We start from the raw sequence: 25,805 nt of genomic DNA, 5'->3' as shown, positions 1-25,805 counted from the left end.
GTGCAGCTGTTTTAAAGTGATCATTCTGAAAAACAGATTGTTCCACAGCTGAACGGAACGTACTTATGTTGATCACAGTTAGAGCAGACACCACTACCCTGAACAAAGCCAGTTTGAACCAAAGCATCATGTGGCTCACAGTTCTGATCCCTAAGAGAGAAATACAGGAACTGCAAAATGAAGACAAATGCAAGAGAGAGAGAACTCAAATTCAGTGAGTGAATCTGATATGTTTGCACAGCAGGTGTTATTGAATAGATTAATATTGGAGATACAGGAACACCTCACCTGGGGAATGGAATCAAGTGTGTCATTTAGTTACGCACAAAATAAAAAGTTTGGGAATAATACGATCATCAGCAGTAGAGGTGAGGAAAAGATTCTATGATGGTTAGAGCGAAATGAAAGTGAAATATTGTCTCAAAGGCTTTGTCCTCTGCAGCGCCACACACTGGTGGGGTGCACCTGAGGAGCGGCTGCTGTCAGAGCAGGAAGTGCATCAGTCACTGCAGGCCCAGCTGATGGGAATAGATGCACAGAAACGGCTGAGCCTATAACATTTAACTATTTCTGTTTCAGCCACCTGGGAAAGAAAAAGTACTGTCAGAAACATCCTCCTTTACACAGTTCAGGATGAGTTTAATTGGAAACTCTGCCTCAATGTGTTGTGAGTTAGAGCTGCAATAAGAGGATGGGTTTAACTGGAAGCTCTGTCTCCATGTGCTGTGAGTTAGAGCTGCTGTAAGAAGATAAGTTTAACTGGAAGCTCTATCTCCATGTGCTGTGAGTTAGAGCTGCAGTAAGAGGATGAGTTTTACTGGACGATCTGTCTCCATGTGATGTGAGTTTGAGCTGCAGTAAGAGGATGAGTTTAATTGGAAGCTCTGTCTCCATGTGCTGTGAGTTAGAGCTGCAGTAAGTGGATGAGTTTAACTGGAAGGTCTGTCTCCATGTTTTGTTCACAGGGTCCGGGTAGAGAGGGCAGGGTCACCTGTACCCAGTTGTCTGTCTATGAAGAGTGATAATTCAATGGTTCTACCACTCAACTTCAGAGGAGAGATCTCAGGTGATCAAAGGTAATTAAACCAGTTAATATTGTCTCAACTGTTTCATTGTACTTCAGGCTCCCTGGCAACCTTCAGGTATAGTGGGGTATTTTATTGTACACTGAGGTCTAGGTGGGTGTATTATATTGTAATAAAATGTCCTGTTTAACACGGATAGCTAGTCTTGGATCCAGTCACCGAGAAACACAGGAGGCAAAATGTAGAAGTGGCAAGGAACTTAAAGAAACACCAATCAAAAACAACAAATGTCTATGAAGAGTGATCTTTCAATGGGTCTTCCAGTCAACTTCAGAGGAGAGGTTCACAAGTGATCAAAGAGAGTGCAACAGGTTCATATTGACACTACTGTTTAATTGGAAGCTCTGTCTCCATGTGCTGTGAGTTAGAGGTGCAGTAAGAGGATGAGTTTAACTGGGAGCTCTGTCTCCATGTGCTGTTGGTTAAAGCTGCAGTAAGAGGATGAGGTTAATTGGAATTTTTGTCTCATGATTTTTTCACAGGTTCCACTACTCACTGGAGTCCAGCCGTTTCGAAGAGAAGAGTTCAGAGAAACGGTCTTTCTTAAAACAGGTATGATATGTACTTCTTTATTTTCATGGTTTCTTCTGCGATTTTCTTGAGTGCTATATTTCTGTGAATGAGATAACATAACAACAGTAGTTGTGCTAATGTCAGTGTCTTTAAAGACCCAAACACAATGGCAGAGGCAGATTTCAAACAGAGTGTTTTAACCACTCAGTTTATATAGTTAGCATTAACCAAAAGTATTGCTCAGAAAAATTCAATTTTTCCAAAGGAATGAATTCATCCCAAGTAGTCTCTCTCCAAAATCATCTATCAAGAGCAAAAGCTGCACTTTAAATATGAGGCTATGGACCTGCTGCATGTTTGGTGTTTATCTTTATCCATCCCTCTGAGAAAACATTTGACCTCAGGCAGGGATATGATTGTTTTAATGGCTCTAATAAAGTGTTTATTTCACACTGTTACAGCACACCTCTTCATGTGTTTATTTCACTCTGATACAGCACACCTCTTCATGTGTTTATTTCACTCTGATACAGCACACCTCTTCATGTGTTTATTTCACTCTGATACAGCACACCTCTTCATGTGTTTATTTCACTCTGATACAGCGCACCTGTCCATGTGTTTATTTCACACTGATACAGCACACCTCTTCATGTGTTTATTTCACACTGATACAGCACACCTCTTCATGTTTTTATTTCACACTGATTCAGCACACCTCTTCATGTGTTTATTTCACACAGACACAGCACACCTCTTCATGTGTTTATTTCACTCTGATTCAGCACACCTCTTTGCATATTTCATTTAAAGTGATACTGCACATCTCTTCATGTGTTTGTTTAAGTCTCTCCTGTGCATGCTGATGAAGCTGAAGACTGGAAAGTTGAAACTGTTCCAGAGCCATCTGAGTCAAGATTGCCCAGAATGCTTTAATTGTCTTCCTGAAGATCCTTCTGTACTGGATAAGTTTATGAAGATGAAGGAATTGTTCGAGAGTCATCAAATTGCTGATTACCCAGAATGCACTCAGAGAGAGCAGGAGGATCCTGAGCTTCTGTACATAGTTAAGAAGACGTTAGAGACCTGTGGCAGTGAGAGGTCTCTGAAGATCACACTCCCCATCCTGAGGAGCATGAAGCAGAAGGTTCTCGACGACTCACTAGCGAGAGATAAGCAGCTCAGTAAGAGTTTATCTCATTACTACTGTGTCCATTAGAATGCTGAAATGAGTTTAGCAAACAAATCTAACAGTGAACAATGATCTGATTCATAGCATTCATACTTTCATAATAGTGTTTTACATCAACAGTTTTGCATATAGAAAACACCACACACAACATGGCCACAAAGGCATTTCAATTAAAATGCAGCATCCAGCAGTGATTATGGGGACAAGTAAATGCTCATGAGATGAAATGTCCCTGAAAGAGATTCAAACCAGGAACCAAAGTTCCTGGTTTGAGTTTTTATCCAGGATTAAACAGCACTGAGCATAAAAATTATAAGATGATTAAATTACTGCATGACCCATAAAGACCATGTTTACCATAAAGATACATCATATTATATAACTGAGAAAATGAATGTTAAAATGGAAATGAATCCTTTTTATGTTTTTATTGTTGTGTGTACAACATATTGTGAGGAGTGTGAAGCACTATTAGAGGTGTGTAGCACACTATTATAGGTGTGGTTAACGCTTTACATTAAATTGCAGTTATACCTGTGTAGTTAAATTGTAACTATTCTGGTAACAAGAGGCTATCATTGAGTAATTCCAACTTCGGTACCATGAAACAACAGTTGGCGATATTCTTAATGACGTGAATATTTTTTAAAATAATGTATTTACACTAATAGGCCATATCTTAATGATTGATAAGTAAACCTTGCCTGTTAATTTTGCGGAGAGATGTAACAGGGCTGGCCTTGCTTCACATGTGTAATCAAGAAAACCGCTATCAAGACACTATAGTTCCATGTTACCTACATTGGAGTTACTCAGTAATGACCTCTTGTTACCAAATGAATTATAATTTATCTACAAAGGTATAGCTACAACTTAATGTGTAACACTTTCAGGGGTGTGCAAAACATTGTGAAAACTTTCTGCATAATATTTTTTGTTCTCTATTTCTGTTATTTTAAACATTGGTTCTCATATTTCCTCTCCTCAGATGAATTCAAAGAAAGAGCCCAGCAGGCACTGAAAACTCATTTGAAGAAGAGGTTTGAATGCATATTTGAAGGTTTAGCAAAGCAGGACCACCAAAACCTCCTGAATGAGGTCTATACAGAGTTCTACATCACTGCGGGGGGATGTGGGGGGGTCAATGATGAACATGAGGTCAGACAAATTGAGACAGCATCCAAGAGACAAACCACACAGGAGACTGCAATCCACTGCAATGACATCTTTAAGCTTTTACCTGGACAAGAGAAACCCATCAGAACTGTGCTTACAAAGGGCATCGCTGGCATTGGGAAAACAGTCTCTGTGCAGAAGTTCATTCTGGACTGGGCAGAAGGAAAAGCCAATCAGGATGTTGATTTCATCTTCACTCTTCCTTTCCGAGATCTGAATCTGAAAAAGGAGAGAGAATTCAGTCTGATGCAACTTCTGCAGCACTACTTTCCACAATTGAAAGAGATCAAAAGTGTTGAAGGTGATGAAGTCAAAGTTGTGTTTATCTTTGATGGTCTGGATGAGTGTCGACTTCCTCTAGATTTCCAAAGCAATGAGATCTGCTGTGATATAACAGAGTCATCATCAGTGGATGTGCTGCTGACCAACCTCATTAAGGGGAATCTGCTTCCCTCTGCTCTCCTCTGGATCACCTCCCGACCAGCAGCAGCTAATCAGATCCCTCCTGAGTGCGTCCAGCAGGTGACAGAGATACGAGGATTCAATGACCCACAGAAGGAGGAATACTTCAGGAAGAAAATCAGAGATGGGAACCAGGCCAGCAGAATTATCTCACACATAAAGTCATCCAGGAGTCTCTACATCATGTGTCACATACCACTCGTCTGCTGGATTTCTGCTACTGTTCTGGAGACAATGTTGGGTGAAACAGAGAGTGGAGTTCTGCCTAGAACTCTGACTGAAATGTACACACACTTCCTGCTCATTCAGACTAATGTGAAGAATCAGAAGTATCATGGTGCCAATGAGATGAACCCAAAGAAAGTGTCAGAGTCAGATAGAGAAATCATCCTGAAACTGGGGCAGCTGGCTTTTCTACAGCTGGAAAAGGGCAATCTGATATTCTATGAAGAGGACCTGAGAGAGAGTGGCATTGATGTCAGTGAGGCTTCAGTGTACTCTGGGGTGTGCACAGAGATCTTTAAAGAGGAGTGTGGGTTGTACCAGGAGAAGGTCTACTGCTTTGTGCATCTGAGCATTCAGGAGTATCTGGCTGCCTTATTTGCGTTTCATTCATGTGTAAATGAGAATAGAAATGTACTCGGAGCAGAAGAGTCAAAACCTCACAGTGACAGAGTGCAGCTGTCTGAGGTACACAGGAGTGCAGTGGATCAGGCCTTAGAGAGTAAGAATGGACACCTGGACCTTTTCCTCCGATTCCTTCTCGGCCTCTCTCTGGAATCCATTCAGAATCTCTTAGGAGGAATACTGACACAGACAGGAAGCAGATCACCTGTACCAGACCCACAGACAGGAAGCAGACAACCTGTACCAGACCGGCAGACAGGAAGCAGATCACCTGTACCAGACCCACAGACACAGACAGAAAGCAGATCAGAGAGCATTGAGAAAACAGTCCAGTACATTAAAATGATGATCGAAGAGGAATCTTCAGCAGACAGGACCATCAATCTGTTCCACTGTCTCAATGAACTGAATGACAACTCTCTAGTGGAGGAAATCCAGAATTCACTGAGATCAGGAAAACTTTCTGATCAAGAGCTGGAACCAGACCAATGTTCAGCTCTGGCCTTTGTGTTACTTATGTCAGAGGAGGTCCTGGATGAGTTTGACTTGAGGACCTACAACACATCAGCAGCAGGTTATCTGAGACTGGTACCAGTAGTCAGGAACTGCAGGAAGGCCATGTGAGTATTATGTAATTATTAAAGTAGATAACTGACAGCATGTTTTCATGAACACTTCATAGTTAAAGCGAGAATATAATATAACAAAATGTCATGTCATGCAAGTGAGAATTATGATTTTTGAGTCTAGCTATTTTAACTGATTGTGCCCTCATTTAATGAATACAGAAGTAGCACCAAATGCAAAAACTTGCTTTTCCAACATGTAAAATGTATTTCATTAGATTTTATTTACAAATTATAATTAAAAATACTAGTTATTGAATAAATCATGAATTAATTGATAGGCAAACCAATGTAATGGATCAGTCATGGTCAAAACATATGACTCACGAACAGATTAAAATGAAGAGAGGATATAGTAAGTTACAGTATTAGGACACACACAGTGTTCACCATCTAATTTAAAACACAGGCCACACTGCTTTAACAAACACAAAATTAGACAGATATGGAAAATAAATTACACTATTGTGAAAAAAATGAATGAAAGAGAATACAGAACCACAGCCTGTCTGTCGCACAGTGACCCAGGAGGTAAAATAACCATCTAAAGAATCAAAACCAGAGATCCAAGACTGTGATCAAAGAAAAGACCAAGGCACAGCTGAGAAGCAAGACAAATGTAACAAGACCAGAGTCACACTTGCTTAACAGGTCAACACTTAAGGGTCTTTATTTGAGTAAGATTTGTCCTTTACTTTAAAGAAAACGGGCTATGAGGGTCAGAGAGAGTCCAGCAGGATGTCTAATTCTCAGGCAAATCATGCAATAATATATAAACTCTTCTTTGCAGTTTGGGTGGCTGTGAGCTCACAGAGAAGTCATGTGAAATTGTGGCCTCTGTTCTCCAGTCATCAAACTCACCCCTGAGAGATCTGGACCTCAGCTACAATAACCTGGGAGATTCAGGAGTGGAGCTGCTCTGTGCTGGACTGAGGAATCCCAACTGTAAACTGCAGAGACTGGGGTGAGTAGTGCTGTGTACTGTGTGACATTAATCAAATGGAATTAGTGATTATGGCTGTGTAACGGTTTGAACTTTGCTGCAGGGACGAAACAAATTTTTAAAACTTGTAACCTAGATCTTTATGTGTAAATGTGGGTTTACATATAAGAGCATTGACTGGGGGGATAAGCAGCAAGGCTGTATTCCCCGGAGAGCAGATTGTCTACTACTGTCAGGCATTCACCTTATGTTCTCTGACACTAAGACCTTTTATCTGAGGTGGTAAACATATCGTTGATCTAGGAATCTTGCAATTCATACACTTATGCCATGAAGAAGTAATTTATGAGCCAACGTGTACAACTATGTGCAATTGGAATGTAGATCCAGTGCAGTTTTAGCTAAATGCCCAACGCACAAGCACCAGAGAAATACAGGATATGAGCCCTGCTTACCCTGATGTTTCTGACAACAGAGTCTCAAATGAATCAGCCCATCAGACTTTAGTCCAGCAGGTTACAGAATTAGAAAAGGGGCTATTTGGGTCAAAATTACATCTGTAGAACTGTGAGAGTTCAGTCCAGCAGGATGTCTAATTCTCAGGTCCTAGGTGCTGCAGTTGGAGAGTTTTGCTCAGACGTCTTCCTCAGAAGATGAGTTGCATACCTTGAAATCTCAGTTTAGCTCTTCATCATAGAACACAACAATTGTTACATTACAGGCATCTAGGATATGGTTGTATCCAGAGTGACTTAAAAACAACTTTTGGCATTTTTACAGCTGGATATATACTGAAACAATTCAGGTAGAGTACCTTGGTCATGGGCGCAATAGCACAACAGCAGTGTTTTACCTGGGAACCAACCCTACAACCTTCAGGTTACAAGCCCAGTTCCCTACCTATTACACTACACTGCTGCCCAGAGCTGTAAACGTACCAGTGAGTCCAAAACAGGTCAATGTCACTAACACTAAAGAGTAATACATTCAGTTTTCAGCCAGCTGTGTAGGGCCAAAACCTGTTCAAAAACAGCCATATCCTGTGGGTATGGGGTATAGTGGGTATCAGTCTTGTTACAACTTGTTATATTTCAAATATCACATGCGTTTTTACCTAATATTGTTATACAATAATATATAAACTCTTCTTTGCAGACTGAACAGCTGTGAGCTCACAAAGAAGTCATGTGAAATTGTGGCCTCAGCTCTCCAGTCATCAAACTCACCCCTGAGAGATCTGGACCTCAGCTACAATAACCTGAGAGATTCAGGAGTGGAGCTGCTCTGTGCTGGACTGATGAGTCCAAACTGTAAAATCGGGAGACTGGGGTGAGTAGTGCTGTGTACTGTGTGACCTCAACTAAATGGAATTAGTGATTATGGCTCTGTGCAGTGAAATACAAAAAGTGCTTTTTCTTTGTTTTCTACTATGTCCACCAGAATTCTTTCTTTAGCACAACAAAGAATGAGTCTAGGGGTTGGCAGGTTTGTGGTTCCTGACTAGAATGTGATGTTTCAGGGGAGTCTTGTATTATCAAGTCATAAGTGATGATTAGATGCTGAATGCACTGAAAACGCTGTAGCTGGTTTACTCTATTCTGTCATTCTCAGTGTACACATTCTGCTACTGGTAGTACTTGCTATCATTGGTGGTATATGCAACACTTTGTTAGGTTTCACCCGCCTGGGGTGTGTCTGTACTTTAGACTGGCTAGCAGTTCCAGAAAGCAGCAAATATACAATCTGTTAGTCATGAAAAGACTGTTTATGATTACATACATTTAGATCCTTTGACATGCACATACAGTACAGCACCCAAAAAATACTTCCGGTAAAAGAATTCACTTGCATATCGCCAAAACAGACTTTGATTTGGCAATATCTCCCAAAATATTTAAAAAGAGAGGGTAATTCTGAGTGTAACCAATGGGGATAATGTGACACTATGACACATTTTCATTGACAGTCCCCTCATTATCATATGGATGAAAAACTACTGAAATAAATACAAAAAATATATATACAGAAATAAATTATTTTAAGAATAATGAAATAAATATATTCAGAATTGAATGAACCAAGAAATAAAAATGGAAATAAATGCAAATACCCATTTATGTCAGATTTTATATATTCATTTATTTCTGTGTACATTCATTTATTTTTACATTGTCTTGCATTTGTATTTATTTCATTCACTCATTCAGTAATTTATTTATTTATTTTTAATTTAGGCTTTTTGGTCCTCTGTATACCTGAAGTTGCAGTGAGTGGCCAGTAGATGCAATTAATTTGTCAGTGAGTGCGTAGCTAGTGTTGGGAATTTTGATTTATTAAAGTGAATCATTCGAGACAGTACATCAAAATGAAGTTGATTGAGTAATTTTCGCATACTTCACCATTAATAAAACACTCACTTGCCGAATATACTGTTCATGTAACTGAAATTATACACTTACAGCTGCTGGAAAAACGCAGGTGCTCACAACAATGCAGCGTTACACTGTTGTTATGCTGCATCATTTAGTATTGAACGTGTTTTCATTTTATCGGAGTGAATATTTTAAAATTTATGGCAAGAATATTAACAGACCTCTTAATTTGTTAGTGAAATTATATTATTATGTAACTTCAATATGATGAAGATTGGATGTGTTTAAAAAATAAAGATGTTTGTAGACCGTACTAGTGCTAGCGCTGTTTCTTGTGTTTGCAATTTAAATATGTTTGCAATCAGACTGTGTCCCATATGATATGAGCATAATATGGAAAGGGTTCGGGAATTAAATCCTTGCAGGTGGCCCCCAGCCTTGAATTGAATTGGCTCCTTATTTTTAGTTATTTTTTGTTAATAGAAAGTGGTAACCCTTTTCTTTTGTAGATTAGTCAGAATACTTTTTAAACTTAATTAATATGACCTCTTCCTGTTTTGTGTGTACTGTGTGTACTTCCCAGAAACGCATATACTGTACAAATAGGAAATTCCACATGTATCTGCTGCCAAGGTGCACAGTCTCACAATCAGCGGTTTATTTCAATTATGTGTGTGTGTGTGTGCATGTGCGTGTACGTGTGTGTGTGTGTGTGTTTGTGTGTGCTTGTGCATGTGTCTGTGTGCGTGTTTGTGTGTGTACGTTTGTGTGTGTGTACGCGTGTGTCTGTGCGTGCGTGTGCGTGGTCTCTCCGCAGGCTGGGTTGGTGTAATCTCACAGAGGGCTGCTGCGATGTTTTGGCCTCAGTCCTGCGTTCCCCTCACTCAGAGCTGAGAGATCTGGAGCTCAGAGACAACGAGCTGCAGGATTCAGGAGTGAGAGCGCTCTCTGCTGGCCTGGAGGACCCACACTGTAAACTGCAGAGACTGGGGTGAGTACAAACACAAACCCCCTCAAACAAAAAATGCTCCAATGTGACTAAATACAACACTAACTTTAATAATGACTAAATATAGCACTAATGTTACAAATGTTTTGAATGTTAAAATAGACAAAAGATTTATTTTTCTTCACAGAACTAAAGCAACATTTTCCTGTTCTTCCTCTTGGTAGAAACACACATTTTAAATCTGACGTCAGTTGGACAAAACATCATTTTGAGAAGCGTGAAATCATTTGTATTCATACATTCTTCAAAATTATGAAAACTAATTGAACCTGTTCAAATTTAATTAAACTGGTCATCCTCTTAAATAATGATAATTAATTCCAAAGCCCTGTTATTTTATATTCAACTGTAGCCCTGTTAGTTTATATTAATTTGTTGTAAGGTGTGTAACACACTGCTATGTGTTTGACACACACAGCCCTGTTTATATTAATGCATGTAAGGTGTGTAACACACTGCTATGTGTTTGACACACACAGCCCTGTTAGTTTATATTAATGTGTGTAAGGTGTGTAACACACTGCTATGTGTTTGACACACACAGCCCTGTTAATTTATATTAATGCGCTGTAAGGTGTGTAACACACTGCTGTGTGTTTGACACACACAGCTCTGTTAGTTTATATTAATGCGCTGTAAGGTGTGTAACACACTGCTATGTGTTTGATACACACAGCCCTGTTAGTTTATATTAATGTGTATAAGGTGTGTAACACACTGCTATGTGTTTGACACACACAGTCCTGTTCATTTATATTAGTGTGTGTAAGGTGTGTGTGTCCTTCTCTCTGCAGGCTGTCAGGCTGTAGAGTCACACAGAGAGGCTGTGATTCTCTGGCTTCAGCTCTGTGTTCAAACCCCTCACACCTGAGAGAGCTGGACCTGAGATACAATCACCCAGGAGACTCAGGAGTGAGAGCGCTGTCTGCTGCTAAACTGGACTCACTCACACTGCTGTAAGTACAGAGTGTTTCCACACTGCGCCTCACACACACACACACACACACACACACACACGCACACCTGAGAGAGCTGGACCTGAGATACATTCACCCAGGAGACTCAGGAGTGAGAGCACTGTCTGCTGCTAAACTGGACACACTCACACTGCTGTAAGTACAGAAAGATTCCACACTGCACCTCTCACACATAGACACACACACACCTGGGGGAGCTGGACCTGAGATACAATCACCCAGGAGACTGGAGTGAGAGCGCTGTCTGCTGCTAAACTGGACACACTCACACTGCTGTAAGTACAGAGAGTTTACACACTGCACCTCACACGCATACTCACTCACTCACTGTTCTGCTGTTCCTACAGTGTGGACCATGGAGGAGAGAACAGGACCAAACCAGGACCCAGGAAATGTGAGTCTGTATCGACACAGAACACTGCTGTGTGTGTGTGTGTGTGTGTGTGTGTGTGTGTGTGTGTGAAAGAGAGAGAGTGAGACATTACAGAAAAGTATCTTACACACACAAACACACACAGGTACTATCACAGCTCTTTCTCTCTCTTATAATGATGTGAATGTTAATAATGATTAATCTCATTAATGTCTCTGGTGTGCAGATGGCTGTCAGCTCACACTGGATCCAAACACAGCGCACAGATGGCTATCTCTGTCTGAGGGGAACAGGAAGGTGACACACACACCGGGGAGAAAGGAGCCATATCCTGATCATCCTGAGAGATTTGAGTACTCGCCCCAGGTTGTGTGCAGAGAGAGTGTGAGTGAGCGCTGTTACTGGGAGGCTGAGTGGAGTCTGTTTAAGGAGGGAAGGGTTTATATAGCAGTGACAGATAAAGGAATCAGCAGGAAAGGAGGGGGCAATAACTGTATATTTGGAATGAATAAATCCTCCTGGAGTCTGGAGTGCATTAGAGACAGTAACTTAGTCTATCACAGTGTTTATTCTATAGAGACACCTGTCCACCCCTCCCCCTACCGCAGACTAGCAGTGATTGATGATGATGCTGATGGTGGTGAAGGAGTGTGTGTGTACAGGGTAGGAGTGTATGTGGACCGTCCGGCCAGCACTCTGTCCTTCTACAGCATCTCTGACTCTGACACACTGACCCTAGTCCTCAGATTCCGCATACACTTCACTCAACACACACCCCTCTGTGCTGGATTTAACGTGTGGAAATCCTCTGTGTCCCTCTGCCAACTAGAGTAGAGACACACGCACTTACTCTTACACACGCGCACATACTCATACACACACACTGTCACACGCATATGCACACACAGACATGCATACACACACACACACACACACACACACACACACACACACACTTGTGCTGGAAACATACTTGAATAATCTTGTGCTACATGCACGTGAAGTGGCTGTGTCCCGGGCGATATTGTTCACGTGCCTGCCTGCTTACTTTCTGTCTGACTGGAGGTTAATAAGGTATATCCACTAGGGGGCAGATCATGGCTTTCAAATGATATCACCATCCTTCCTGGCTTCCTGGCGTCAGTCACGTCACTAGGCGTAAAATGAATACTGCCCCCGTGGTTTATGTGGGTATTGCACCTTGCAGACGTGTAGCATTCATTTTTGAGGACGTACACAAAGGACGCTCTGAATGACCGCAGGATACGCATGACAGCCATTTTGTGTACGCGGCCACATCATTTAAATCAAGTGTGTTTCCAGCCTTACTCTCGCACACGCACGCACTCTCATACACACGCACGCCCATACACCCTCATGCACGCACACACACGCATATGCAACCACACACTCGCATTTAAAAAAAAAAAAAAATTATTTTTTAATTTAATTTCTCCTGCAATGTGTTACTTGTTAATCATACTACTCTATGGGCCTGTGCAATTGCCCCTCAGGGACAAATAAAGTGATTTGATTGATTGATTGATAGATTGACACCCACGAGTGGCTTCGTAGGTTATATTCCTATTGGCACATATGATGATCTTTTTAATGGATGTATATTTAACTGCTTCGGTCCTATTGGAATTGTTCAAGTTATTTCATGTGTAATGTCATGTAATCACAGTAGTTAACTGATTCGTCCAAGCACTCTGCTGGAGTTAATAGAAGTTTTGTAATGGCCTCAAGGGGGCGCTGTTGTAGTAGAGTGGGCGATGCTATGTGGGACTTCCACTGTTTCTCTTCATTCCTGATGAAGAGCTTTTTAACAGCAGCAGAAGTCTGAAAGTCTCCTTTCTTTCCATATAATCCCAGGAATCAAAATATATTCTGATTGCCACCTCAAATCCTGAGGTGTGTAACACACACGCACACACAATCACTCACGCATGCATACGCACCCACACACACCAAAAACACTTAAACTCACACACTCTCTGACACACGCACACAAACACACACACACTCTCAAACCCACTCTCTTACAGTTTATCTTGTGTATGCCGTGAATTTCTTTCTTACTCTCTGACATGCGCACGCACACACACACATATTTAGACGCATTTGCATGTACAGCCAGCCTTCTTAACCAGTACCTAACCACACCCAAAACCTGACCCAGCCTTTATAGAATTGTAATTTCAGATGCACCCAATATTACCCTCAGTAGAGCTTAAACCTTGTATATGAGAATACCAATTAGCAGGTTCAGATTAATCTATTAGCTTGACGGGTATCTATTATTTATGTTTTTTTATGTGTCTATAACATACTAAGATCATATGTGGCGAAATACTGGCAAAAGAAGGCAGGGTCAAATGTAACTGAAGTCGTAATTCTGACTTTTGTATCTTTGTGTAAAAGAAGGCAGTGGCCTCTAGTTAACAGTGCATTTTATCTGTTATCAATGTGTAACATTCTGTGGGCAAATGCAGCTGATTGGGAGAATGCAGAATGATCACTGCAGTGTACTTATTTCATTTCATTGCTATAAACAATAATGAATTTGAGTTTCCATTTTTATTGTCATCTTTATTTAGTTTGAACCTGTTGCTCAGATTTTCTGTATTTACAATGATTTTCAGTGATTAAACCCGAATTATAAAAATATTTAATGTTTACTGTTGTGATTTACTGTTGTGTGATGTATTGAACCCAACTGATATCGTGGTAGTTATTTTATATTCTTCATGGGATTACGTAATGGCTCAGTATGAATAGATCAGGGTGGGGCTGGAATCTACACAGCTTGCTGTTTCTTGGGAAGCAGTCCCCACCTCTGAACCCGGCTTCTCCCAGACCAGGGTGGGAAACTAACGCCAGGATAATGCTGTTAAATTTTACCTGTGGTGGGTAAGTATGTCTACTGCACCATTCATTTTTTCAGGTTACCACCCAAAACACTGCACTGAGGTCCGTTTCTATTCTAAATTTGGTCTGTTCTTTCTTGTCTGGTAAAATGGTGAAAGTTCCTGGTGAATTTTGAGATGCACCCAGCCGCTGTGGCCATTGGACGAAAGTTGGCTTCCTGTCCGGCCCCAAACCCCTGCACTCCCCAGGCCCCGCCTGCCTTCCTGTATTAAATGAACCTGCCGGCTTGAACTGATTCCGCACTTTCTCCATGTCTGTCTGCCCTAGCTGTCAATCACACGGCAGCACTACATACGGTAATGTATTTATGGTGATGTAATGAGGTGATGTAATGATTTTGTGTGTTTAGTGCTACTGCAGAAACTGTTGCAGTTCTGTCCGTTATTTGAATGACGTCCCCACGCCGCCACTCTCATTTCACCTCGCCAACCTTACCTGCAAACTGCACGGCGGTAGTATGTAGACTGTCCTTTTCTTCATTTACCCTCAGAGCCTGTCTGATGCATCCAGCTTGCTTCATTTCTCATAGTCGTGACATACATCAGCCACTCACGTGCGCAATTTCTCAAGTCGCTCTCAGTGAAGAGTCGGTTTCAGTGCTTTGGAAATTTAATGCGATATTTAGCGGGTAAGTTATTCGATATTCAATGGATATGATATCTGTGTTAAATGAGTCTTTTCCTATAATTTGTGACATGGTTAGAGAACACATCTGGAGGGATTTTTGACCATTGCTCCATGTAGAACTTTTCAGAATCATTGATATCTCTGGGTTTGTGCTTATGGACCCCCGCTCTTCAGTTCAGACCACAGGTGTTTGATGGAATTTAAGTCTGGAGACTGAGATGGCCATTGGGAAAACATGGATGTTGATTTCACTTAAGCATTTCTGTTTAGATTTTGATGTATGCTTGGAGTCATTGTCCTGCTGGACAATCTACCTATGACCAAGTCCTAGCCTCTTAGCAAAGACAACCAAATGTTCTGCCAGAATTTCCTGGTACTTTGTTTAATTAATTGTGCCATTGATCTAAAATAGTTCCCCAGGACCACTGCCAGCAAAACATCTCCAAAATATCAATGACCCACCTCCATATTTGACAGTAGGTATGAGGTGCTTCTCCTGTATGCATTCCTCTTTTGCCGCCAAACATATTGATGGTGTGTATGGCCAAAATGTTCAATTTTGGTCTCATCTGATAATAGCACTCTCTTCCAGTCATAATTCCAATGAGGTTTGGCAAGCTCCAGATTCCTGGTTTTGTTTATTGTGCTCAGTAAGGGCTGTCTTCGTGCCACCCTTCCAAAGAGTTAGTTGGTATGGAGGTGCCATTTTATGTTTTTTTTAGACTTGTTGACCACAAGAAACAAACCAATCTCTGCAATTCTTAAACAGTGATCCTTGGGTTATTAATGGCCTCCCTCACCATCTTCCTCATCGTCCATGGGGACAACATGCACTTGCTTCCTCTTCCTGGCAAATTTGCAACCTTTCCATATGTTTTACGCCTTTTTATTATTGCCCTTACAGTGCTAAGTTGTATGTTTAACCGTTTGTCTTTTTTTGTACCCATTACCAGACTTGTGACTGTTAATTACCATTGGTCTCTTCTGAATTGACAGTTATTTGGCCTTTCCCATGCTGATGGACGACAAAGGGATTTTGTATGCTTGTTACCTCATTTTATTCTCTAGTGAAACTGGAAGTGATGGAATGACACAATATAGTTCCTTTAGCCTGAGATGAACTAAATTATATAAAATTGTACTGCCAATTTCATTTTGTTTGATTTTACTTACAATAATTGTTAGGTGTGCCAATAATTATGGCACCTATGGTTTTCAGAAAAAAATAGATAATTAAAAAAAAAAAACATTGAAGCATGAGAGTAAATGTATTGAAATGAAAGTATATAGTTTTCCCATATGTTTGAACATAACATATAGATTATTATCTGTGTCATTTATTATATGCAGGCTTTTTTCTTCATTTTTATTAAGGGTGCCCACTGTATAAGGTAAAACAATGATTAAACAGCATATTCTTCTACATGGCAGTGGGGGACTCATTATGAGGGTAGACACCATAGACTGTTTGCACAAAAAAGAATCACGTACGGTGTGTTGCCTCCCTGATGCCCAGGTAGGAGATCTCCTGAAACGTGTGGACAAGTTCAGAATACTCAATATTTCAAGGTAACTAACTCAACTGAAATTTCATTATCAGAAAAACTAAAATTGGGTTTTAAGTTTTTCCCTCAATGAAATGTAAGTATTCTGAATGAATGTTATCAGGCATAAGTTGAACTCAAAATTGAAAAATCTGTATTAAGCTGGAAAAAAAAAATTGTGAAGCAAGTTGCCTATAAATATTGAATAATCTTAACTTTTTTTACAGTGGGGGAAAAAATAACTCAAGAATTGGAGATGGTTTATTTATTTATTTTTATTTGCTGTTTATCTTCAAATGTGTTTTTAAATAGGAGATGTTCTTGGAGTTCGACGGACATGACATTTCAAAAGGCTTATTTGTGCGTGTAGCCAACAGATGGGACCATTGTATTGGAGTACTTTAAGTCCCAACATAATATAATTATCAGGATGTTGAATAGGTCTAGTATATGTATGCGTTCAAATTTAGCAAAGACCTACATGGATGAAATGTTTCTCTTCCGAATTACTAATTAAATACGATAACTGATGCAACTAATAAAAAGTACAAAAAAAAAAAAAAAAAAAAAACTCCGCCCATCTAACGCTCGAAGTAAACAGGAAAGAGACGAATGCGGTCCGAAAGAGAAACTGAACTCAGACAGCCATTTTAATGATGTAGCAGAAAGAAGACCGTGAAAAGAAGAATTAAATTGAACAAACCAACGGAAGTGAACTGCCTGTTGTGGAGTGGAATAGTGGTAAGAAAACGTAAAGATAAAGGGGATGTGGGGAGGAATGGGAATCTGCAAGTATAATCGTATTAACACGCGTAATTCAGTAAGACCGAGAACTTCAATAAAATTCAAATTTATCATTTGGACCAAAAAGCAATAATTAAAAAAAAAAAGTTTACTGATGTATTTTTGATGTTTCATGACTTTTTTTTTTAACCCTAGTGACGTAACCTAGTATGACGGAAGTCACAGACCCTGTCGCTTGATTAAAGAAGTAGGCTACATTTTGACAACCACAGTTGCCACTGTGAACTTGGCGACTTCGTCGCTAGATTTAACACACACCCCATTATATCATTAAATATATTCCACGTGTTGGACAATGAATATATACCTCAGCACTGGCAAGCTTTATATTCAACAGTCTTGATCATTGTTATCATGGGTGCAAAACATTTTGTAGGCGATAATATTGGATTTGACTGGTGTATGTGTGTGCCTGAGACTGTGTTTTAGTGTGTCTGTGTGTGTTCATTGTGTTCTTCTTTTGTGTATTTACAGGTTGGCGGATTTGACTCACCACCTGTGGTTGAATCTGATCTGAAGTGTCCCGGTGTCCTGAGATAGGCAGCGCAGTTTCTAAAATGAGTTCCTCAGAGAGGAAAGAGACCGACGATGAAACCCACAGCCCTGCCAGAGAGAGGTACAAATGCATGAATCAGTGAGTTAGGGTGCTGTGCGTTAGAGCTGCAGTAAGAGAATATGTTTAACTGGAAGCTCTGTCTCCATGTGCTGAGTTAGAGCTGCAGTAAGAGGATGAGTTTAACTGGAAGCTCTGTCTCCATGTGCTGTGAGTTAGAGCTGCAGTAAGAGGATGAGTTTAACTGGAAGCTCTGTCTCCATGTGCTGAGTTAGAGCTGCAGTAAGAGGATGAGTTTAACTGGAAGCTCTGTCTCCATGTGCTGTGAGTTAGAGCTGCAGTAAGTGGATGAGTTTAACTGGAAGGTCTGTCTCCATGTTTTGTTCACAGGGCCCTGGAAGCGAGGGGAGGGTCACCTGAATCCAGCTGTCAGTCTATGAAGAGCGATAATTCACTGGATCCTCCATTCACCTTGGGAGAACACGTCATCCATCTATCGTAATTAAACAATTTAATATTCTCACTTCTATTTAATTGTACTTCAGTCTCCTTGTTAACTGTCAGGTTTAAATTGGGTGTATTTTGATACATTAAGGTGTAGGTGGGGTTTAACTTGTAGGCTCAGGGCTGTTTAGATGGTGTTTTTCTTGTTGAATTTCTGCAGGTATAAGTGACCCTGGATCCATTCCCTGCAGTATCAGAGTTAAACTGCCTCTCTCTCCACCCCTCACTCTGCCCCTACTGTATATTCCAGCTGTTAACACAGCCCAAACAGGAGCAGCTTCATATTTCACAGGGGTTCATCAACCAGGAGTAAATTTCAACCACATTTTGTAGTTATGTTTAACACCATTGTGTCTACAAGAGACAAAAAGTGCAGCTGGTTTAAAGTGATCATTCTGAAAAACAGATTGCTCCACAGTTGAACTGAAATTACTTATGTTGGTCACAGTTAGAGCAGACACCACTACCCTGAACAAAGCCAGTTTGAACCAAAGCATCATGTGGCTCACAGTTCTGATCCCTAAGAGAAAAAAACTGAGGAAATGCAAAATGAAGACAAATGCAGGAGAGAGAGAACTCAAATTCAGTGAGTGAATATGATATGTTTCCACAGCAGGTGTTATAGAATAGGTTAATATTAGAGATACAGTAACACCTCACCTGGTGAATGGAATCAAGTGTGTCCTTCAGTTACACACAAAATAGAAACTTTGGGACTAAAAAGATCATCAGCAGGAGAGGTGGGGAAAAGATTCTCTGATGGTTAGAGCGAAATGAAAGAGAAATATTGGCTCGAAGGCGTTGTCCTGTGCAGCGTCACACACAGGTGGGGTGCACCTGAGGAGCGGCTGCTGTCAGAGCAGGAAGTGCATCAGTCACTGCAGGCCCAGCTGATGGGAGTAGATGCACAGAAATGACTGAGCCTGTAACATTTAATCATTTCTGTTTCAGCCACCTGGGAAAGCAAAACTACTGTCTGAAACATCCTCCTTTACACAGTTCAGGATGAGTTTAACTGGAAGCTCTGTCTCCATGTCCTGTGAGTTTGAGCTGCAGTAAGAGGATGAGTTTAACTGGAAGCTCTCTCCTTGTGCTGTGAGTTAGAGCTGCAGTAAGAGGATGAGTTTAACTGGAAGCTCTGTCTGCATGTGCTGTGAGTTAGAGCTGCAGTAAGAGGATGAGTTTAACTGGAAGCTCTGTCTGCATGTGCTGTGAGTTAAAGCTTCAGTAAGAGGATGAGTTTAACTGGAAGCTCTGTCTCCATGTGCTGTGAGTTAGAGCTGCAGTAAGAGGATGAGTTTAACTGGAAGCTCTGTCTGCATGTGCTGTGAGTTAGAGCTGCAGTAAGAGGATGAGTTTAACTGGAACCTCTGTCTGCATGTGCTGTGAGTTAAAGCTTCAGTAAGAGGATGAGTTTAACTGGAAGCTCTGTCTGCATGTGCTGTGAGTTAGAGCTGCAGTAAGAGGATGAGTTTAACTGGAAGCTCTGTCTGCATGTGCTGTGAGTTAGAGCTGCAGTAAGAGGATGAGTTTAACTGGAAGCTCTGTCTCCATGTGCTGTGAGTTAGAGCTGCAGTAAGAGGATGAGTTTAACTGGAAGCTCTGTCTCCATGTTTTGTTCACAGGCTCCGGGTAGAGAGGGCAGCGTCACCTGTACCCAGTTGTCTGTCTATGAGGAGTGATAATTCAATGTTTCTACCACTCAACTTCAGAGGAGAGACCTCTGGTGATGAAAGGTAATTAAACCAGTTGCTATTGTCCCTACTGTTTAATTGTACTTCAGGCTCCCTGGCAACTTTCAGGTTTTTATTGGGTGTATTTTAACATATTCAGGTGTAGGTATGGTGTTCTATGACACGTTTGGGTGTAGGCGGGTGTAGTATGACACATTATGATGTATGTGTTGTATACCATGTAGATCTCAGGGCTGTTTAGATGGTGTTTTTCTTGTTGAATTTCTGCAGGTATAAGTGACCCTGGATCCATTCCCTGCAGTATCAGAGTTAAAGTGCCTCTCTCTCCACCCCTCACTCTGCCCCTACTGTATATTCCAGCTGTTAACACAGCCCAAACAGGAGCAGCTTCATATTTCACAGGGGTTCATCAACCAGGAGTAAATTTCAACCACATTTTGTAGTTATGTTTAACACCATTGTGTCTACAAGAGACAAACAGTGCAGCTGGTTTAAAGTGATCATTCTGAAAAACAGGTTGCTCCACAGTTGAACTGAAATTACTTATGTTGGTCACAGTTAGAGCAGACACCTCTACCCTGAACAAAGCCAGTTAGAACCAAAGTATCATGCATCTCACAGTTCTGATCCCTAAGAGAGAAAAACAGGAAATGCAAAATGAAGACAAATGCGGGAGAGAGAGAACTCAAATTCAGTGAGTGAATCTGATATGTTTGCACAGCAGGTGTTATAGAATAGGTTAATATTAGAGATACAGTAACACCTCACCTGGGGTATGGAATGAAGTGTGTCCTTCAGTTACACACAAAATAAAAACTTTGGGAATAATACGATCATCAGCAATAGAGGTGAGGAAAAGATTCTAAGAAGGTTAGAGGAGGATGAAAGAGAATATTGGCTCGAACGCGTTGTCCTGTGCAGCGTCACACACAGGTGGGGTGCACCTGAGGAGCGGCTGCTGTCAGAGCAGGAAGTGCATCAGTCACTGCAGGCCCAGCTGATGGGAGTAGATGCACAGAAACGGCTGAGCCTGTAACATTTAATCATTTCTGTTTCAGCCACCTGGGAAAGCAAAACTACTGTCTGAAACATCCTCCTTTACACAGTTCAGGATGAGTTTAACTGGAAGCTCTGTCTCCATGTGCTGTGAGTTTGAGCTGCAGTAAGAGGATGAGTTTAACTGGAAGCTCTCTCCTTGTGCTGTGAGTTAGAGCTGCAGTAAGAGGATGAGTTTAACTGGAAGCTCTGTCTGCATGTGCTGTGAGTTAGAGCTGCAGTAAGAGGATGAGTTTAACTGGAAGCTCTGTCTCCATGTCCTGTGAGTTAGAGCTGCAGTAAGAGGATGAGTTTAACTGGAAGCTCTGTCTCCATGTTTTGTTCACAGGGTCCGGGTAGAGAGGGCAGCGTCACCTGTACCCAGTTGTCTGTCTATGAGGAGTGATAATTCAATGTTTCTACCACTCAACTTCAGAGGAGAGACCTCTGGTGATGAAAGGTAATTAAACCAGTTGCTATTGTCCCAACTGTTTAATTGTACTTCAGGCTCCCTGGCAACTTTCAGGTCTTTATTGGGTGTATTTTAACATATTCAGGTGTAGGTATGGTGTTCTATGACACGTTTGGGTGTAGGCGGGTGTAGTATGACACATTATGATGTATGTGTTGTATACCATGTAGATCTCAGGGCTGTTTAGATGGTGTTTTTCTTGTTGAATTTCTGCAGGTATAAGTGACCCTGGATCCATTCCCTGCAGTATCAGAGTTAAACTGCCTCTCTCTCCACCCCTCACTCTGCCCCTACTGTATATTCCAGCTGTTAACACAGCCCAAACAGGAGCAGCTTCATATTTCCCAGGGGTTCATCAACCAGGAGTAAATTTCAACCACATTTTGTAGTTATGTTTAACACCATTGTGTCTACAAGAGACAAACAGTGCAGCTGGTTTAAAGTGATCATTCTGAAAAACAGGTTGCTCCACAGTTGAACTGAAATTACTTATGTTGGTCACAGTAAGAGCAGACACCTCTACCCTGAACAAAGCCAGTTAGAACCAAAGTATCATGCATCTCACAGTTCTGATCCCTAAGAGAGAAAAACAGGAAATGCAAAATGAAGACAAATGCGGGAGAGAGAGAACTCAAATTCAGTGAGTGAATCTGATATGTTTGCACAGCAGGTGTTATAGAATAGGTTAATATTAGAGATACAGTAACACCTCACCTGGGGAATGGAATCAAGTGTGTCCTTCAGTTACACACAAAATAGAAATTTTTGGAATAATACGATCATCAGCAGGAGAGGTGAGGAAAAGATTCTCTGATGGTTAGAGCGAAATGAAAGAGAAATATTGGCTCGAAGGCGTTGTCCTGTGCAGCGTCACACACAGGTGGGGTGCACCTGAGGAGCGGCTGCTGTCAGAGCAGGAAGTGCATCAGTCACTGCAGGCCCAGCTGATGGGAGTAGATGCACAGAAACGGCTGAGCCTGTAACATTTAATCATTTCTGTTTCAGCCACCTGGGAAAGCAAAACTACTGTCTGAAACATCCTCCTTTACACAGTTCAGGATGAGTTTAACTGGAAGCTCTGTCTCCATGTGCTGTGAGTTTGAGCTGCAGTAAGAGGATGAGTTTAACTGGAAAGTGTCTCCATGTCCTGTGAGTTAGAGCTGCAGTAAGAGGATGAGTTTAACTGGAAGCTCTGTCTCCATGTCCTGTGAGTTAGAGCTGCAGTAAGAGGATGAGTTTAACTGGAAGCTCTGTCTCCATGTGCTGTGAGTTAGAGCTGCAGTAAGAGGATGAGTTTAATAGAAGCTCTGTCTCCATGTGCTGTGAGTTAGAGGTGCAGTAAGAGGATGAGTTTAACTGGAAGCTCTGTCTCCATGTGCTGTGAGTTAGAGCTGCAGTAAGAGGATGAGTTTAATGGAGCTCTGTCTCCATGTGCTGTGAGTTAGATGCAGTAAGAGTGATTGTAACTGAAGTTCTGTCTCCATGTCCTGTGATTTAGGTTCAGTAGAGGATGAGTTAATTGGAATTTGTGTCTCTTGATATTTTCACAGGTTCCGCTACTCACTGGAGTCCAGCCGTTTCAAAGAGAAGAGTTCAGAGAAACTGTCTTTCTTAAAACAGGTATGATATGTACTTCTTTATTTTCATGGTTTCTTGTGCGATTTTCCTGAGTGCTACATTTCTGTGAATGAGATAACCTAACAAAAGTAGTTGTGCTAATATCAATGTCTTTTAAGACCCAAACACAATGGCAGAGTTAGATTTCAAACACAGTGTTTTAACCACTCAGTTTATATAGTTAGCATTAACCAAAAGTATTGCTCAGAAAAATTCAATTTTTCTAAAGGAATAAATTCATCCCAAGTAGTCTCTCTCCAAAATAATCTATCAAGAGCAAAAGCTGCACTTAAAATATGAGGCTATGGACCTGCTGCATGTTTGGTGTTTATCTTTATCCATCCCTCTGAGAAAACATTTGACTTCAGGAACGGATATGATTGTTTTAATGGCTCTGATAAAGTGTTTATTTCACACTGATGCAGCACACCTCTTCATGTGTTTATTTCACACTGATACAGCACACCTCTTCATGTGTTTATTTCACACTGATACAGCACACCTCTTCATGTGTTTATTTCACACAGATACAGCACACCTCTTCATGTGTTTATTTCACACTGACACAGCACACCTCTTCATGTGTTTATTTCACACTGATACAGCACACCTCTTCATGTGTTTATTTCACACTGATACAGCACACCTCTTCATGTGTTTATTTCACACTGATACAGCACACCTCTTCATGTGTTTATTTCACACAGATACAGCACACCTCTTCATGTGTTTATTTCACACTGATACAGCACACCTCTTCATGTGTTTATTTCACACTGATACATCACACCTCTTCATGTGTTTTATTCACACTGATACAGCACACCTCTTCATGTGTTTATTTCACACAGATACAGCACACCTCTTCATGTGTTTATTTCACACAGATACAGCACACCTCTTCATGTGTTTATATCACTCTGATTCAGCACATATCTTCATGTGTTTATTTCACTCTGATTCAGCACGCCTCTTCGTGTGTTTATTTCACAGTGATACAGCACACCACTTCATGTGTTTATTTCACACTGATACAGCACACCTCTTCATGTGTTTATTTCACACTGACACAGCACACCTCTTCATGTGTTTATTTCACTCTGATACAGCACACCTCTTCATGTGTTTATTTCACAGTGATACAGCACACCTCTTCATGTGTTTATTTCACACTGATACAGCACACCTCTTCATGTGTTTATTTCACTCTGATTCAGCACACTTCTTCGTGTGTTTATTTCACTCTGATTCAGCACACTTCTTTATGTGTTTATTTCACACTGATACAGCACACCTCTTCATGTGTTTATTTCACAATGATACAGCACACTTCTTCATGTGTTTATTTCTCTCTGATTCAGCACACTTCTTCATGTGTTTATTTCACACTGATACAGCACAACTCTTCATGTGTTTATTTCACAGTGATTCAGCACACATCTTTGCGTATTTCATTTAAAGTGATACTGCACATCTCTTCATGTGTTTGTTTCAGTCTCTCCTGCGCACTCTGATGAAGCTGAAGAAGACTGGAAAGTTGGAACTGTTTCAGAGCCATCTGAGTCAAGATTGCCCAGAATGCTTCAATTGTCTTCCTGAAGATCCTTCTGTACTGGATAAGTTTATGAAGATGAAGGAATTGTTCAAGAGTCATCAAATTGCTGATTACCCAGAATGCACTGAGAGAGAGAAGGAGGATCCTGAGCCCCTGTACATAGTTGAGAAGATGCTGGAGACCTGTGGCAGTGAGGGGTCTCTGAAGATCACACGCCACATCCTGAGGAACATGAAGCAGAAGGATCTCGCTGACTCACGGGAGAGAGATGAGCAGCTCAGTAAGAGTTTATCTCATTACTACTGTGTCCATTAGAATGCTGAAATGAGTTCAGCAAACAAATCTAACAGTGAAAAATGATCTGATTCATAGCATTCATACTTTCATAATAGTTTTTTACATCAGCAGTTTTGCATATAGAAAACATCACACACAACATGGCCACAAAGGCATTTCAATTAAAATATATGATGATGATTTTGGGGCAAGCAAATGCTCATGAGATGAAATGTCCCTAAAAGAGATTCAAACCAGGAGCCTTGAGATCAAAAGCCAGTAACTAAACCACTGTCCCATCAGACTGACTGCCCTGAGTTTTTATCCAAGATTAAAGAGCACTGAGCATAAATATTAAAAGATGATTAAATTACTACATGATCCATGAAGGCCATATTCACCATAAAGACACATCATACTGTGTAACTAAGAAATTTAATGTCGAAATGGAAATTAATCCTTTTTTCATTGTTGTGTGTACAACACGTGAGAAGGGTAAAAAACACAGTTAGAGGTGTGTAACACACTACTAGAGGTGTGGCTAACACTTTACATTAAGTTGCAGTTATACCTGTGTAGTTAAATTGTAACTATTCTGGTAACAAGAGGCTATTACTGAGTAATTCTAATTTAGGTACCATGGAACAACAGTTGGCGATATTCTTAATTACACGTGAATATTTTTAAAATAATGTATTTATACTGGAAGGCCATATCTTCATGATATATAATAAATAAACCTTACCTAGTAATTTTGCACTGTGTCTTCATGATACAGAATGATTTCATATTAACAGAAGAGCTGTAACTGGGCTGGCCTTCTTTCACATGTGTAATC

The 25,805-nt window shown here is 40.8% G+C and overlaps 2 protein-coding genes and 2 long non-coding RNA genes across 7 annotated transcripts in view; 2 read left to right on the top strand and 2 right to left on the bottom strand.

The window, feature by feature from the left end:
• LOC135246063 (uncharacterized) overlaps positions 1-22,663 on the top strand; it is a 58,471-nt gene extending 35,808 nt beyond the window's left edge. The window contains exons 22-33 of one of the 2 annotated variants that reach the window (XM_064319555.1): positions 580-633; positions 966-1,076; positions 1,568-1,637; positions 2,446-2,782; positions 3,779-5,675; positions 6,472-6,645; positions 7,780-7,953; positions 9,814-9,987; positions 19,944-20,054; positions 20,934-21,044; positions 21,397-21,507; positions 22,388-22,663. In XM_064319555.1, the coding sequence (XP_064175625.1) occupies positions 580-633; positions 966-1,076; positions 1,568-1,637; positions 2,446-2,782; positions 3,779-5,675; positions 6,472-6,645; positions 7,780-7,953; positions 9,814-9,987; positions 19,944-20,054; positions 20,934-21,044; positions 21,397-21,507; positions 22,388-22,502 (3,439 nt within the window). In that variant the 3' untranslated portion in view covers positions 22,503-22,663. Of the gene's footprint in view, positions 1-579; positions 634-965; positions 1,077-1,567; positions 1,638-2,445; positions 2,783-3,778; positions 5,676-6,471; positions 6,646-7,779; positions 7,954-9,813; positions 9,988-11,329; positions 11,377-11,581; positions 12,309-19,943; positions 20,055-20,933; positions 21,045-21,396; positions 21,508-22,387 lie in introns of those variants that run through there. The other variant, XM_064319556.1, reaches the window with a different exon arrangement.
• The window catches only part of LOC135246095 (uncharacterized), an 84,375-nt gene that overhangs the window by 7,228 nt on the left and 51,342 nt on the right, over positions 1-25,805 (bottom strand). The gene's annotated exons all lie outside the window — the stretch shown is intronic.
• On the bottom strand, positions 221-20,192 carry LOC135246100 (uncharacterized). Its single transcript, XR_010327502.1, has 3 exons — positions 20,115-20,192; positions 964-1,136; positions 221-551 (listed from the first exon to the last, which is right to left on the bottom strand). It is a non-coding gene; the product is annotated as an uncharacterized LOC135246100 (long non-coding RNA).
• LOC135246065 (protein NLRC3-like) overlaps positions 16,716-25,805 on the top strand; it is a 60,208-nt gene continuing 51,118 nt past the window's right edge. For 2 of the 3 annotated variants that reach the window (XM_064319565.1, XM_064319563.1), the window contains exons 1-2: positions 16,717-17,198; positions 17,736-17,877. In XM_064319565.1, the coding sequence (XP_064175635.1) occupies positions 17,819-17,877 (59 nt within the window). In that variant the 5' untranslated portion in view covers positions 16,717-17,198; positions 17,736-17,818. Of the gene's footprint in view, positions 17,199-17,735; positions 17,878-25,805 lie in introns of all 3 variants that reach the window. The other variant, XM_064319559.1, reaches the window with a different exon arrangement.

The sequence above is a fragment of the Anguilla rostrata genome, chromosome 19 (genome assembly GCF_018555375.3).
Source record: "Anguilla rostrata isolate EN2019 chromosome 19, ASM1855537v3, whole genome shotgun sequence".
In the NCBI taxonomy this organism is placed as follows: domain Eukaryota; kingdom Metazoa; phylum Chordata; class Actinopteri; order Anguilliformes; family Anguillidae; genus Anguilla; species Anguilla rostrata.
This window is presented reverse-complemented; position numbering and strand designations above follow the sequence as displayed.